General features: G+C 36.1%; 1 protein-coding gene across 1 annotated transcript in view; it reads right to left on the reverse strand.

Moving 5' to 3' along the window:
- The window catches only part of LOC135221077 (disks large homolog 5-like), a 625,627-nt gene extending 613,348 nt beyond the window's left edge, over positions 1–12,279 (reverse strand). The window contains exons 1-3 of the mRNA XM_064258859.1: positions 10,913–12,279; positions 2,247–2,396; positions 790–886 (exon numbers count right to left, since the gene is read on the reverse strand). Coding sequence (XP_064114929.1) covers positions 790–886; positions 2,247–2,396; positions 10,913–10,981 — 316 coding nt within the window. The 5' untranslated portion in view covers positions 10,982–12,279. The remainder of the gene's footprint in view (positions 1–789; positions 887–2,246; positions 2,397–10,912) is intronic.
- Positions 12,280–16,674: the final 4,395 nt, after the last annotated feature.

Raw genomic sequence — 16,674 nt, forward strand, 5'->3', positions numbered from 1 at the left:
GATGCCTATTCAGTAATAAGATGGATAGAAATTGTCTCTCAGAGGATCATAAAGATGAAGAAAAATATGTTGAGGTAGATGTATATAACTACTCCATGGCAACGCAGACTATGGCAGTTGCGGTTTTTCTATGCAGTTTTACCTCCTGAACAAGAATTTTAATTAATATTTATTTGGACGACTGTAATTTACCTTTAAACTCTTTCCTAGTAAAGGGGACCCCATTGGGGTCTACAACAATGCGGAATGCTTATATAGAAATACGGTTCGTTGCCCAAACATGAAGGTTTTCTTTACATTTCTTCGATTCCCACCAACTGAACACTTTGATCTTTTCCCAATTAAGTTAGTCTATGGCAGTTGACGTTTTCCTATGTTATTTTACTTGCTAAACAAGATTTCAAACGAATATTTTACGTTCAATTGTAACTACACAGTTATTTACCTTTGAACTCTTATTAAGACAGTACAGCTAATCCTGTGGTACTGTCTTGTAGACTTCAAAGGTCAATTACAGTTTAATTACAGTTGTCGGAATAAATATTCCTTTGGAATATTGTTCAACAAGTAAAATAACATAGAAAAACGTCAACTCCCATAGTCTACAACGATGCAGAATGCTTATATAGAAATACTTACGTTGACACTAATTGAGATCTAAGCACCTCATTATCATAGAACTACATGAAATGTTAGAGACAGAGAAACATAAAGTACAGTAATCAGAAAATCCCATTCAATTTGTAACATCACACTGCCAAAACTGAAGACTAGGCACAGCACACTTACTTTGTCTGGAGACGTAGAGCTGGGTCCGCTGGGAAGCTCCAATAAGCATGATGGTCAGAAGGTGAGGATATGTGGTCTCCAAAGCAAGACATAGTGTCTGTGAAGGTAACAAATCATTATATTAATACAATTAGTATTTCAATACAACAAACAATGCAGCAACAGAAATGTTAAATGGCAAATCTTTGATGAACTGAGGCACAAAAAACATACATATACTGTAATGTAATCTAATCTTTGAAGAACTGAGGCACAAAAAACATACACATACTGTAATGTAATAAGACAAAATAGAACATCTTTACATATATACAAAAGGAATGAGAATCCGTTAAAATCAAAAGCTTGCTACCCAAATGAAATTCGTGTTAGTTTAACTTCTTTACTGTTCACAAAATAATATTACAAACGTACGGTAAACTAATCACTACCTGGTTAAATTACTTAATACAGAATGATCATAATCAATGTTTGGGTAAGACCCCTTCCCTTGCAGTTCAATGTCAGAAAATAACTGTTGTCTCTGCTGCACTGATTTTGCAGCTGCCTCACTACGAAAAGTAGCCCAATTGATGTTTATGGTAAGAAAACAATGCTTTTTACGAATGAAAGCAAACTCACTCACAGCAAAAGTTTCTCCATAACTTTGTTGTCCTCCGTACAAACTTTTTTATGGTGCTCTAGCAGTTTTACCCAGTAACTACAATTTTTGCATAGTGGTGTCACCTAACTTTTGGTTTTGTTACTGGAGTACAACTGTTATAAAGTACATTTTCCTCTATTCTACAGCCAGGTCCAGTGATATGATATTTCAAGTATTTTGCTTATACCTCTTCAGTGACTGGTTATTCACTTGTTTATTTGAATTAACAATAATACAATCTCACTAACATGATAAATTTGTAATCAATTTGTATTTTTCATTGCTAACAAACCTTCAGTCTTAACAATAGATAATCTTGCACCAGCTGGAAACCAGTTAAAAACAATCAAAGATTGTAAAGCAAGGAATCTGTGGCATTGGCTTTCTGAGCCCTTTTAAAATCAATCAAATATGAGAAATTAAAGAATGATGGATTACACAAATGGAATTGTACTGAGAATTTTAAATCAAACTTTAAAAGCCAAGGCATGCACTAGGGCCCTAAAAAATCTCCTCTTTTAATGCATAAGCCTTTACAGTAGACACACAAAATATAAGGGAAACTAATACTCCTTTGTATACCAAAAACAACAAATATTCTCCCAGACATATCTTATTCTTTGTTGAATATCATTTGAACCTTACTGTACCAATTCAGTTATGTTCAGTATTCAATACAACTGACTTTCAATAATAAAGCATTAGGGCTACAGAGAGACATCATATCTTGTAAGTGCATCCAGAAATTTTTAAAAAGTACAGTTCATCTACACAAACAACCAGGAAAAAATACAAAGACAAACAATGACCTTACCTGGAAAGCCTGAGAACCTTTCATAGGAAGTATATCTAAGAGGGTAAGGATTCTCTGGCTAGGAGATGCATGCCTGCGGATGGCATCTACATCTTCAGAACACAGCACTCCTGTATCCCTTAGAAATGGAATGATTCGCTCAACATCGATCTGAAAGAGAGATTACTATGAATGAAATCAATTTCAAAAACAAAAATCCAGTTACTGGTACACTTCAATCTACAGTATAGCGTAATTAAAATGATTTAAGTAAACCAGGGTGCATAATCAACAAAAATGTTACTGATTAGGACATCTCTCCCCCAACAGCATTCAAAATAAGATTGATCAGGGCTGCTTATTATAAATACTTGTCAGCTTTTAAAATGTTTTTTTTTCCAAAATATAAGAACTATCTACGATACATTATATATTTGTCTATTGTAATGTAGTTACATTCCCCTTTCCGAGAAAAATTGAAAACTTAATCAAAATTTATTGGCTGTCTACTTCTGCACATTTCATCTGACATGGTAAGGTTGGATAATAAAAGTTATTTTCCTTGTTTTGTATAAGTCTGATATGCTTGATCAGTTTTCTTTTCCATTTGTGCATACCAATGTACGTATATAAATGCAGTTAAGTTACTGTACATATCTGGAGAGTCACATTTAATCAACACAATTTACTGTTAAAATTAAGATGACAGGGCTTTATATACTAAATGTATCTATCATGGCATCTGTTACAGTGTGCTTCATGTAACTGGTTGGCAACCCTTTTTATAAGATAAGAGCTTGCAGATGAGCAAAGTGTCAGTAAGGTTGCTAGAGGCTCAGTGTTTCTACCAGACGGATGGGATGACCATAAGAGTGTACCAATGATACATTTTCTATCACCAAGGCTGGCATCGCTCAGTTCTTCATTAGTAAGAATTTATGGATCTATAGGCTATAACCAAAGGCAACAACATCATCTTTAATCATGGTCACAGTCCAAGATCTCAACTGCGCTGATAAATGCTTAGCTCCTGATATTTTAGCATAGTTCTTCGTACACTAATAAAAAATGGCTCCTTCCTGAAGGTGGCAGGATAGACATTTTGAGAAACCCATAATTATCATACCTAATCTCTACAGTTTTGAGGACAACTCTCAACTGGGCACTCATACACTCATATTTTTACCTGACATTCTGTCACTTGTGGATATTTGTCAAGGAACAAGGTTGATTCTCATGTTCACTGGTTTTTGTAACATGATCAGTGATATCCTATCAAGTGAGGTGATAGAGACTTTTTCTTTAATTTACTGGCAGAGGGGTGTCTCTGTCCCGGCATTATTTGACATGTATGATTTTCATCATACAAGTTTTATAGCACTGAGGTCACCAGATCTTTGAACACTCGCTTACTGAGGGTGACACATACTACTAGTATTGCTCATGTATCGGGAAACCCATTGTTAAATAGAATCTCCAGCCTGAAAATTCTCTTCAGTTAAGCTTCTTATCATCGATGATGATGTTAACAATGCTCCCTATGCAACTCTTTACGTGCTCACTCTACAGAGTACAGGACTAGTGGCCTTCCTGGTAACTGTTACGGAATATATAAAATTTAGACCAAAGACCAAGCACTGGGACCTAAGAGGTCATTCAGCGCTAAAATGGAACTCAACAGTAAAAGCTTCGAACGGAGTAACAGGGGGAAAACCTCACAGTTGCACTATGAATCAAGTGTTAGAGGATGATGGAAAGTAAGATACGTAATGAGAATATGAAAGGAGGTACAGTAAAAGGAACGAAAGTGGTTGGAGCTAGGGGCTGAAGGCATGGTGCAAAGAACCTTAAGTGATGCCTACAGTGCACCGCATGAGGTCCACTGACGGCACTACCCCCACTGTTACTGAAAGGCCAATAATGACTCAAGTTACTGTATTAAGATGTCCGGTAGAGGGATGATACAGGTATTCTTAATAGTAGTACTGTGCTTGTATAAGTGAATACATAGTAACACAGCACCAATCAAAGGTTCAACTGAGATACTACTGGTAATCCTCAGTTTCCATCCTGATGATAAGTGGTGATGCAGCAGAGATGTATTTGGGGAATAAAGAAGAAAATCTCTCCAAGATCATAACAACATAATCTAGTACCCAAAATAGTTGAACCCTAAGTCCAATGATGCCATGCAAATGCCATTTCCTAGATAACCTTACAACAGTCATCAAAAAATCTATTTCAAATCAACACATTTTTGAAGTTGCAATTTTCATTTCAAAGCAACTAAAAGTAAAATAACTCTGTATCATAAAAAATACACTTACAGAGCAATAAATGAAAATCTGCTCCAAGCTCAAAAGATGTGAGCCAAGTATTACTCTATGTGAGTACGTATAATGAGTTTCATGATCCCAGAGGGATCTCAAAGGGTTAAGAATTTCTCTTTGCTGAGGGGGCATCACTTGGTACAATTGGATTTTCAACATCCCTTTGGTCCCCAACTGCATTGCTCCCTCTCTTGCTGTTTTTTCAGAATTTTGATTTTGACTCCTACTTCCTTTTCCAATCTCCTTGCTTTCTGTTGAAATTTATAAACACATCCCTGAGCCAGCCTGTTGGAAGCCTATATTGAAAATTACATATATATTAAAGTAATTTCTCAACTTTACAATTTTTACTTCTCATGCAGACAACTGTCAAACCAATTCTAATGATTTCCATCAGTAGTTAAACTTTATGTATCAATAAACTACAAGGTTTAAGCAGGAACAAACAAGAATGCTTATATTAGGTACTACATAACAATACTGAATAACATTTTTGTTTATTTTTGGTGGCTGTTACAGTACTCGAGTCTTAGTGCTTGTTAGTGCCAACCTACTAATGAGGTCTGCTGCTTTGAAGCAACATTCTTAATTCCATGATTATATAACCATGACAACTACTTTACAGAAACACAAACTTTACAATAGTACTTCCAAACTTTAAAGCCTCTGGACTTCTATCATAATCATTTTCACTGTTTATTTTTGAGGGTCCTCTCCATTAGCTCTCACTTGGCAGATATGGAACTCTTTGTTATTTGCCATTTACTGTTAATGTATTCCTGAATTACTTTCTTTTTTAATCCTTAACGTTTAAGCTTTCCGTAAAAGAAAACTATTGAGATGTGTGTCTGTCTGTCTGCCCTCAGATCTTAAAAACTATTGGGGCTAGAGGCCAACAAATCAGAAAGTTGATCATCCTCTTCCAATCATCAAACAACACAAACTGCAGCCCTCTAGCCTCTGTAATTATTTTATTTAAGATTGAGGTTGGCAATGATAGAGCGCCATGCAATGCTATAGGACAGGCCTCTAGCCCCAATAGCTTTTAAGATCTGAGGGCAGACAGACGGACACAGACATCTCAATAGTTTTCTTTTACGGAAAGCTAAAACATTAAGGATTAAAAAAGTAGTTCAGGAATACATTAACTATAAATGGCAAATAACAATGAGTCCCATATCTGCCAAGTGAGAGCTAATGAAGAGGACCCTCAAAAATAAAACTCAACTGCTTGGAACAAACTTCGTCGCATTATTTTTTTTACTTATATTAATTATTGTCTTTAATTTCCTCTTAAATATCAGAAACATTTTAGTTCCTTGGGTAGCTTAGTTCATGACAGCTCAAAAGTCCTTTTCCTAAAACAGTACGTATCTTGGTTGTATCTAGGCTCAATCTCTCCTATGACTGAGAATGTATGAGCCACATGACCGGTGGCGGCTCGTCAATAGGGACTGTGAGACTGCAGCCCCCCCCATCAGACGCCAGCAACACATAACGTCATAACACAAACAAACACATGGACATGCATGTGAAGAAACTCATCACTGCGTCAAGAGAGCTGAACTTAACATTACACACAGTGATACGAACGCACTGGAACCATGCAAATTACATTAAACACAACATATAATTATACGAATGCGGGGAGAAAGGGGGGAGGGCTTCCGCGGCGGAAAGGAGACCGTGGACTGCCGCCGAAGCAGTCTTGTCTCAGCTGTTGTTGCGAATGGGTGAGTGTTCTTGCGTCACTCTTATTTTCGATAGTTGTTTTTTCTCAATTTTGGCCAGGGATGATTTTAAAACTAAATTATTGATCAGTGATGGCTTGTGCTCAATTTTTAAATTTTATCATATATGGTGTAAAATCCCAGAAAAATCTTATAAAATAGTATTTTTCTTGTTTTCACAGGTTGGCCTAGCATTATTTTGCAAAATGGCACAAGAAGCAAAGACGGTTTCTGCACTGAATGAACTAAATAAAGCCTGAAGTGTAACAATTATAGGTTTTTTAATAAATTTTCTTTTTATGCCTGTTAGTTTCCTTTCACACAATATTAAAACAAAGGCTAAATGTTTTCTGGAGCAGCACCTCCACTAATTTTAGCTACGAGCCGCCACTGCACACGACTTAATTTTTTCACAATACTGAGGTACCTTCTATATCATTAAATAAAGTTGCTGTAAGCATTCATATCTAGGTCAAGCAATATACAAAAATCTTCAATTCTTAACAATACGATTTTTCAGATGATTTTCTATATTTCAGTGTATTACTCAGAGTACCACAACTAGTAATACTCTGTCATACCTCCACTGGGTAAAAAATTTGCAACCATTCAGCTGTAAGGTATTATACGTCATTTGGCATGGACCAATGAGAATGTTGTAAATTTGGGTCAATGCTATGTCACCAAATTTTACAAAATTAATCCAAAGCTTTTCTTGTATTAATGTTTGCAGTATGAATTTCTTTTATTTGCATATGGAGGAAAGAAATCAGAACATCCAAAGAACTACAATGATAGACTGTTGAGGAGTCTAAAATTATTTTCTGACCAAAAATAGTAAAAAACATTGGACTGTCATTCATTTATGGATATGAAATTCATGATGATTTTGGGTATATTTAGCAGGATATAGCCTACAGGCATAGGTATATAAAACTAGGTATATGTGTACTAGTCAGTTTATCTTCAGGAAAACAAGGAGCAGCCATGATGAGCTTAACATATCTGTTTGCAGCCAAAAACATCAGCTAAAAGGTTTCCTTATCCTAAGGCCAGTGTGACACAGATATCTGAATTAAGCATGGGAGGCACTACTGAGTATCTGCCAAGAAGTGGCTATTAGTGAATATTAAACCATTCAAGTTTTTATGTTATAGATGGAAAGTTTTTTCCTAATTACCATTTATGATACACTTCTCTGATAAGCTGCTCTTAACTATGCTACTGTATAATCATTCCATACCAGTAAAGATCTATTCCTCTTACATATGACTGTATAAATTCCCATTAACGAGGTATTCTTTTTAATATGGTAATGCAACAGCAATGAAGAAATTTGTTTCTATTAAGTAGGCAAAATTTCCACTTAAAAGAACAACAGGCTAAAATTATACAATTGTAAACAATTTTAATGCAACAAAATGCAAAATGCTATTCATATATATCGGTTGTCTATAACAGTATTGGTCTGCCAATAAAAATACCTAGAAAGTAGCATTAGATATATAGTTAGAAAATGCACAAAAAACACTTGGAGGCTCTCATATTCTAGATAGTAACCCTCCAGTCTTAACATATGTATACACCTTTGCGGCATCTTTAGTACAAGCCCGTTGGGGGTTACCATAAAAACATAAACAAAATACTACATACATATAACAAAGATAATGACCTCCAAGAAATATTTGTCCTACATATGTCATACTGATAATGACCCCCAAGAAATATTAGCTATAGATAACTACTCCCAAAAAAAAGTCATACAAAAAGCAAGTTTAGATATTTTACTACCTGCATTTCTTGTGTTCTCTATGAATTTCATCATCACTAATGGTTAAAAAATTCTGATTTTCACAGGAGGGATCTCTGTCAAGTTATTTTGGTTTGGGTTGAGATAAAAAAAAAAACCTTGGGGGTCATACTTATCATCAAAAAAGAAAAAAAAAAAAAAAAAAAAAAGTCATACAAAGAGATAGTTTATAGTTTACCAACTGCATTTCTTGTGTTCTCTATGAATTTCCTAATCACTAGTGGTTAAAGAATTTTGATTTACACAGGAGGGTTCTCTGTAAATTTATTTTGGTTTGGGTTGGGATAAAAAAAAAAAAAAAAAAAAAAAATATATATATATATAATATATATATATATATATATATGGGCTCCCCTCCTTACAAGAGAAGACCAAGTGTGCAAAGTTAGGTTGGGCAGTCATGTACTTCACTGATTCATAGTACTCTAGGTCAGGTTATAGGTAGGGAATTTTATGCAATCAAACCCAACTTAAGTCAGATTAGGTTAGGTGAAGTAAGGTTAAAATGCATTCTCGTATTATACTGTATAACTCATGGCACTCTCAAGCCAGTTAGAAGGAGGCACTGCTTGTTAAACCCAGTTCAGGTAGTAAGCAGCACCCTTGATCTAATTTTGATGTAAAGTCTTGTCACATCTTTGTAATCTTTAATTATCACTAATTAGAGACATGGCCCACGTAACTTTCCCATAGCATAACTTGTAGTGAATTTATTTCTTTTTGGTGTAATTTGCAGTTTTGGCTTTCCTTCACTCATATGATTGCTACCAACAAAACAGATCAGAAATGCATGAGATAAGCTGTCAAAAAGAATTTATGCTTCATGCATTTGGTGATAAAATACCATATTTTTCATAACAGCTCTACAAGAAAATATTTGGTAGAAAACTATTTATAGCTTCTCAGTGTTGTAATGAATGTAATGACGTCAAAAACTGAATATCAAATAACTGCCTCTCATACAAGGGATGCACTTTTCCCAAAGTCAATCATAAAGTTTACACTTTGCTGTCTGCAGAGTTATTTGTTATCTCTGTTACACTCAAGATAGTAGTTCTTATTGTATGATATCATCATGCCCTAACAAGGAACCTTTGGTTTTTTACTTTTTCCTGTCGACTGACTTTGCAAGATATTGTCACCATTGGGGAAAAGTGGAGGAATATTCTTTTTATTTTGAAAGTTGGGTAGTATTTCATTGCCAACTAATTATGTCCTAGCTATGGGTAGTGCTGGACCTTTGCTACCTTTTCAAGATCCTCATAAGCCTATTCCAAGCTTATGTGTTTGCAAAGATTTGTTTCACGAGCTTCAGTATTTTAGTTTTTGATAATGGACAATTAAAGCACCTAGTAGTATTTGGCAAAGTCCAAACCATAATTCAGATGCATGCAGACTCCAAAAATTATCAGACAATTTAAGAGGTTAGTGATTTTAAATATGTAATAGGGCTTATCCAAGAAAAATGACTGGTTCACTTATTACATAGTGGTCCCTTTAGCCTAATAATAATGGGGAACCAGTGGGATTCAACAGAATAATCTCAAGGTCAGGGTAGCCTAGGCTGAAGTGAGGCATAACAAGGAGGCCAAATAAACGATGTAAACAAACCCCTACTTTTTATGGGCCCCTGAGACAGACTTGGGGGGGAAGGCAGAGAGGCCAAGTAGGTTTCAGAACCCTCGTTTAGGTTGGGTTAGGATGCATTTCTGTATCTCAAAACTGATTCAAACTTCCCTACATGGGAGACTGAAGCCATTCCAAAAGGGTATAGCAACCCCCAAAGGCCATGTGGGATCCAGTATCCCAGGGTAGGTTAGGTTATGATTTCTCTTTATTTCACACTATGATTTAAGGTGATATAGGTCAGTTGCGGTAAGAGTACAAAGGGATACACCCACCTATAGTGCTCTGTTTTTTTCCATCTGTCCATCTGCCTGTGGTGTTTTTGTATGGTAACACTGCATCCCAGGCTTTAAATAGTTTCGGTATGTGTAAGTTTTAGGTAAATAAAAGGATATCTGGGTGTACATTTGCAACTGAAAAGTGTTTTAATAATTTACTGTATGCGAAGTACACCGTTAATATTCGAAATAGGATACTATTATTGTTGTTGAATGTAAGCTGAATGTAACTATCTACAGCCCGGGACGCAGTGTTACCATACGGAAACATCACAGGCGGATGGACAGATGGAAAAAAACAGAGTATAGGCAGGATACTCAGGTAAAGACCTGATGGCTTAATTTAGATTAGAACAGGAGCAATTCCTGTACTATCTATCATATTTCCAAGCCAGACTTAAACCATCCCACGGCAGTCTACAAGCACTTTTAAGATGTGGGAGAGGTGGTAGGGGTTAACCATCTTCAATAAAATTTTAATGGATTTCCTCATTTTTAGGAACATTGACAAATCAATGATTACATTGAACTTCAAACTCTGAAATGCAAAACTTAGTTTGAACCTGATACCAGCTAGTCACAACAATGATTCATTTTAAAAAAAAATTTTTGAACTGAGAAACCATAGGGTACTTTTTAGTTTTAGACTATTATGAACTACATAGCTATAGTATGGTATTACTTTAAGATGTGGGATACCTTGAAAAGACTCCAAGCGTAGAACCTCCATTAACTTACGAGGGGACCAACACCCCGAGACAAGCTAGAGGGTAGTGTTCATACAATAATAATAAAAGTGGGTCATACACAACAAGGCCATATTTCAAGGAAGCCAGACTACTAATACAAAATTTTTGGTCCATTTATCCTAATTGGGCTACATGTAAAAGCATGAACGTCAGGCCGAACTCACCTGAGCAAATTTGTTGCGGAAGACGTGAAGCAACTCCTTCAACCGCTCATCCATTTTGTTCGTGTACATGGTAGATTAAGGAAGGCAAAAACTCTGGACGGAGAGGTTTCTTGGATGACTCAACAGCTGCTGGGCTAGAGCTATACTAGCTATCACAGAAATGGAAGGTCACAAACGCAACGAACACAATTCACAACGACACTAGCCTACGTTCGTCTATGTTTCTACCGGGGTCACAAAACCGGAACCCCCGCACAGGAATCCAGGCCCGCACAGAGGCCAATCCCTTTCATATGGATTAATTTTGGGGTATTTGTCAACGAGGGTTGCCGTTTTCATGCGCAGAGGCTGAACAGGCCTGGGCTACGACTACTACTAATCACCGCACTTGACACTCGACCCCACAAGCCTGCAGACTGTCTTAGGAAGCCTGACTCTGACATAGTTCTCGACGTCAGCTGATAGGAAGGCTACACCTAGTTTGGCCATTTAGGCTTTCCTTTAGGCCTACGACATGCCTGGGGAGGGCTAGGCCTACGGATATCTTCGTAGGCCAAATCGGCCTCGACTACGAACGAGAAACCTGGACTTGCGATAATGGTTATGGGGCTTAGAAGAGAAAAGGCCTAAGCATCATCGGAAAATAAGTTTCCAAGACCTCTAAACGGTTTGTTTGCGGTACGGTAGGTCAGACCAATCTGCCATATTAAGCTAGGCCTACTATAGCCTACTAGGTTACCTACATACGTACTTCTTCAGTACTTATGACCACAGGCCTAAAACTACAATAACAACTGAAAGCCTATTGACATAGAATCAGCTCTCATCAAAATCTCCTCTTAAGGCAACGAATAAACGTACAAAAAGGCTTCAGGAAACAACGAGAGAGAGAGAGAGAGAGAGAGAGAGAGGGAGGGAGAGAACGGGTGACTCAGCTGGGTGACCTTTCCCTCTCGTAGGAGGTTGAATAAACACACAGTTATAAATATAAATTCTCTAGGATTTACAACTTCTTCAACTTCACTAAGGACACTTGTTGACGTCTGTTTTCACCCGCGGCGTAACTTCTTCCGTCAACGTCAAGAAAAGCAAAAAGTAAATAAAAAAAAAAAAAAAAAAAAAAAAAAAAAAGTCTGGAACTTTATACACCTGAAGGTAACAATTGTCACTTAACGTCCACTTTTTAAGTAGTTTCGCGACACTTTATCACTTTTTCAACCTCGCCGGCTGGAAGATCACACTTATATCTACGGCGTGTCTCACTAGGAAAACTTTTACGCAACTTTCACTAAACTTAACTCATAGTTAAAAAAGGGTCAATTAGCGTTTATCCAACTCTCTCCATCTTGCTTATGTTTGTGTAGTTGGTCAGGTGCAAGGTAGATGGCGTTTGCCTCTCTCCCACCCACCCACCACACCGACCACCGCCATCTTTGAATGCATTTCATCCCGTCTTAAGACGATGATGTCATTCCCTTTTCATTATCATTCATATAACTAATCCATCACGGATCTAGGTCTTACATTTATGATAAATCTGAAATATGATGTACATTTCTAAGTCTCCCCCCACCGCCCTCTACCGCCCTGTGTACAGGCATCCGAAAATGAACTGAAGTTTATATTACCCAATATATAAGTGATTTTTTCTTGACTGTTTACTATCATTATTTCAAAATAGGACATTGCAGGCCCCTTGGAACTCATCACAGAGTTTCTGCTTGATATTTTGCAAGGTAAGAGGTCCTCATTACTTACTTATCAATAGAAGCTAACGCTGTTGAATTGGTATTCGATTGAAATGCAGGTTGCTCTTGACTGCAGAAACACGTCTCAAAAAGCTTGTGTAAAAACGTTTGTCGTACTGCAATGGAGAATGGTTTAATAGTTCACGTATTAAATACGTCTGATAGAGAAGAAATGAGAAGGAAATGGAATGCAATAACAAAAATAGGACGAAATATAAGAAGTCGTGGCTAAATCGCTGTTTCTCGTTTGCTCGAATCCGTACAAGTTTTTTTTTATGTATTCTACGTAATGTTTTTCATACGTTATAGCGGTCAAATGTGCTTCTAACAATGTCTTTTCTTTATCTTCATACACATCTTTTACTTTTCTTGCCAATTATCCTTCATTCATTAAGTATTATTCCTCATTTTAGACTTTTTTTTTAGCGATGTTTACGTTTGCGCGAGGTTCTTCTTCTCTAGTGCTCTGTGCGAGAGCAGGCCCATTCTAGGGTTCGTTAGTTCCCAGCTGACACAGTTTTGAATTATCGTCTTTATTTCACTAAATCTCCTAAATAATTCAAGCCATCTTCAATTTTTTTTACACGCACGTTTACCCATTAGGGCATGATTTATCCATTTCTTTAATCTGTTTATCAATATTATGTTCTTTTCGTTGTTCGCTGCTGTTTAACTCTATCAGATTATTTTCGAAACTCTTTCGTCAGTTTTTACGGTTTATTTATTGCTCATATCAGTCTCTCCTACCAAAATTTTCTCTAAATTCAGATCCAGTTCGCTTGTTATAAACATCTGCTTCCTCTAGACCAAGTATGTGTCCAGTGAGACTATATTCCCATCACTCTGCTGTAGTAGTCTTCTTTCATAACTGAAATACTCGCCAAGTACCTGCGAGTCTGTACTCTTTTCGTTGATCAATTACCAATATGGTTTTTCAAAGTCTTTCCACTTCTTCTTGAAGTTTTAACCCATTATTATTGCTTGCTGTGAGTGTCATTCTACAATCAAGTAGATTACTCTTTGCAAGCTCATTTGTGTACAAGCAACAATTACTTTATAACCTATAAAATTTAAAAGTTATACGCGAAACTTTCTTTCAGTTGTGATTCATTCTTGGATTCTGATTTTTTTTTTTTTTTTTTTTTTGGCTGCAAAGGCATAAAATGTTAGACCTATAGATAAGTTTCTCGTCATACGTGTCTTCACAATCAACATTCAGTCTTTTTTTTCCATAAGTTTTCCCATTGCCCCTACTGGGAACTTTATCAAAATCAACGAAGCAAACATTTCATTGTCAAATTATTGGTATTGTCCCCATTAGCTGATGTGCAGAAGAAACCAAGCTGGCCTCAAATATAAATTCACTCGATTTTCACATCAGACTGTCAAAGCTCTCAGCAAGATCTTCCACGTGTGACTTCCCACGCCTACTGTCCAGTGTTCTAAAGACTGTATGCTCTTGTTTCGTTTGAGTCTGTAATGATCAAGGTTTAAGTTTATTCAAATGGACAATCTCTTATCTGATACACGCTGACATTAGAAGTCCAGGTCTTATCTGGCTTCTCCTTCAACCCTCAACAACAAATTGCTAGGATATCTTATAGGATATCTTCTCTCTCTCTCTCTCTCTCTCTCTCTCTCTCTCTCTCTCTCTCTCTCTCTCTCTCTCTCTCTCTCTCTCTCTCTCTCTCTCTCTCTCTTTTATTTTCGTATCATTTACGCTGTTCAGGATATCATATCCAATTCAATTAAGATTAGTTTCTTCTTTTTCAAATGTTGCCATTTGTCTTCTCTATCATACATATCTTCAATACACTCTAGATACCTTTTCTTTTCATTTCTATGTCTCTTTAAGTTTTCTCCATACTTCTTTCCTATTTTTTACTTCTTTCAGTAATATTTTGTTAAATCTTCCTCTCTAGTTCTGCACTGTTATCACGTTAACATCATTCACTTAACCTGAATTAGTGCCACAATGGGACGGGAGAAGGACAACATCTAGAAATAATCAAAATTGACTGACAATACTTGTAAAGTGAAAGAAAACCAGGCTATAGAGCTGCGGTAAAAATGAAAGAGCAAAGGTTTCACTCGGGTTATGAACAACATTCTGTTTGAACCAGGAACCGGGAATGACAGACGAAGTGGATGAAACTGATGATCTTGAAAACACACACACACACACACACACACACACACACACACACACACACACATATATATATATATATATATATATATATATATATATATATATATATATATATATATATATATATATATATATATATGAATAACTTGATCACGAAATATATGAAATGTGATGCTGTGCATAAATAAAGGTGATGCGACGGAGGAAAATGAAAAGACGAGAGTTGCCAAGATCTTTCGGTCTACACGACCCTTTACTAGAAGGCACAACTGATCAGAAACAGAGCAGAAACGCAGCACAAGTAGGCTTAGTATCCAAACTGACATTACAGGATTAGCATAAGGTCCCATTCACTCTAAAGAAACGAAAAAACAACCTTGGGCAAGATTAGAGATTTTTTATAGCAGCCACCCACACGTGGCCAACGGATGATTTAGTCAGAAAACAATACATTTTGAAAAACAAGGAGGCATCTACGACTTAGTAAAATCCCGAAAATTAGATTAAGGCAATTTTTATTAAAATAAGCAATACATTTTGTATTAGTAACATGAAATTTGCAAAAATGTTCCAACACTATATATATATATATATATATATATATATATATAATACATATATATATATATATATATATATATATTGTATATATATATATATATATATATATATATATATATATATATAAAAGGATCCACAGCAATACTCTTGTTTACCAAGACGAAATATATTGGTAGAAATGATAAATAAAGGTGGTATAATGGGGATCCTGCTACTGATTACTTAGAAGCACGATACGGTGTTTTATATATATATATATATATATATATATATATATATATATATATTATATATATATATATATATATATATATATATATATAATATGATAAAGATGAAGGGAACATTTTATTTCAAGAACTTTCCAAGTTAGAGACATCATACTTTCATTGCTATGCTTGACATGAAAAAGAAAAATAATTCAATAAAATAATGGTATAATGAAACTCGGCATTAAAAAAAAGTACAGACACGATCAATTTCCAAAGGTCATCTTGACTCAGTTTGCTTTTCAGTTTTGAATATCAATCTCGTTCGTATTTTTAATTTTCTTTGTCGTCTTCAAGTTTCAGTAGTTTTGACGGTCTTCGAAATGTTCTCCCTGGCTTTGGCAATATTTGTCAATTCTACATTTCAAAATGTGAACCCTGTAACCGAGACTGCACACGTACACATACACACATGCATACATTCAACATCCACACTTCACTTCCATAAAGTAGAGTTGGCCTATCAGTCTTTAACGCAGTCCCAGCCTAGTTTCCGAGCACAAGCCGGGTTTCTTCCTGATCTTTTGCATACGGCCGCGCAAACTTTCTTGCATCGGCTGTTCTGCAAACCACCTTTCCTCTCATCCTTCCATCATCTGTTAGTTTTTACTCCTAAATACCAATACAAATTAACCGCCTCTATTATTCCACCATTCAAATTGAGATAAATGGCTCCACATTTCTGGTTGCCATCTTTTCTTGCTGTTTTACTCTTGCTCACGTTAAATGTCCGACTTTCTCTTCTTCCAAACGCTTTCAAATTCTTGTGGGTTTCTCCACTCGGGAGTAAATATAATGGAGGATGATATTAAGAGGGAAGTGGGTAACCGAGGCAAGAAAGGTGTGTGTAGGAGATTTGAAAGAGACGTGAATTTTTTTTTTTTTTTTCTAGAAATACCAATGTATGAAGGGTTGCCGAGTCAGCTCTCCGTTTGGAAACTAAAGTATGGATGTTGAATGCAAGTGAAGATATCAAAGTTGGAGCCGTAGAGATGAACTGTTGACAAAGAATATTCGCGATGAGAAATATTG

This window comes from Macrobrachium nipponense, chromosome 2 (genome assembly GCF_015104395.2).
Source record: "Macrobrachium nipponense isolate FS-2020 chromosome 2, ASM1510439v2, whole genome shotgun sequence".
Taxonomy (NCBI): Eukaryota; Metazoa; Arthropoda; class Malacostraca; order Decapoda; family Palaemonidae; genus Macrobrachium; species Macrobrachium nipponense.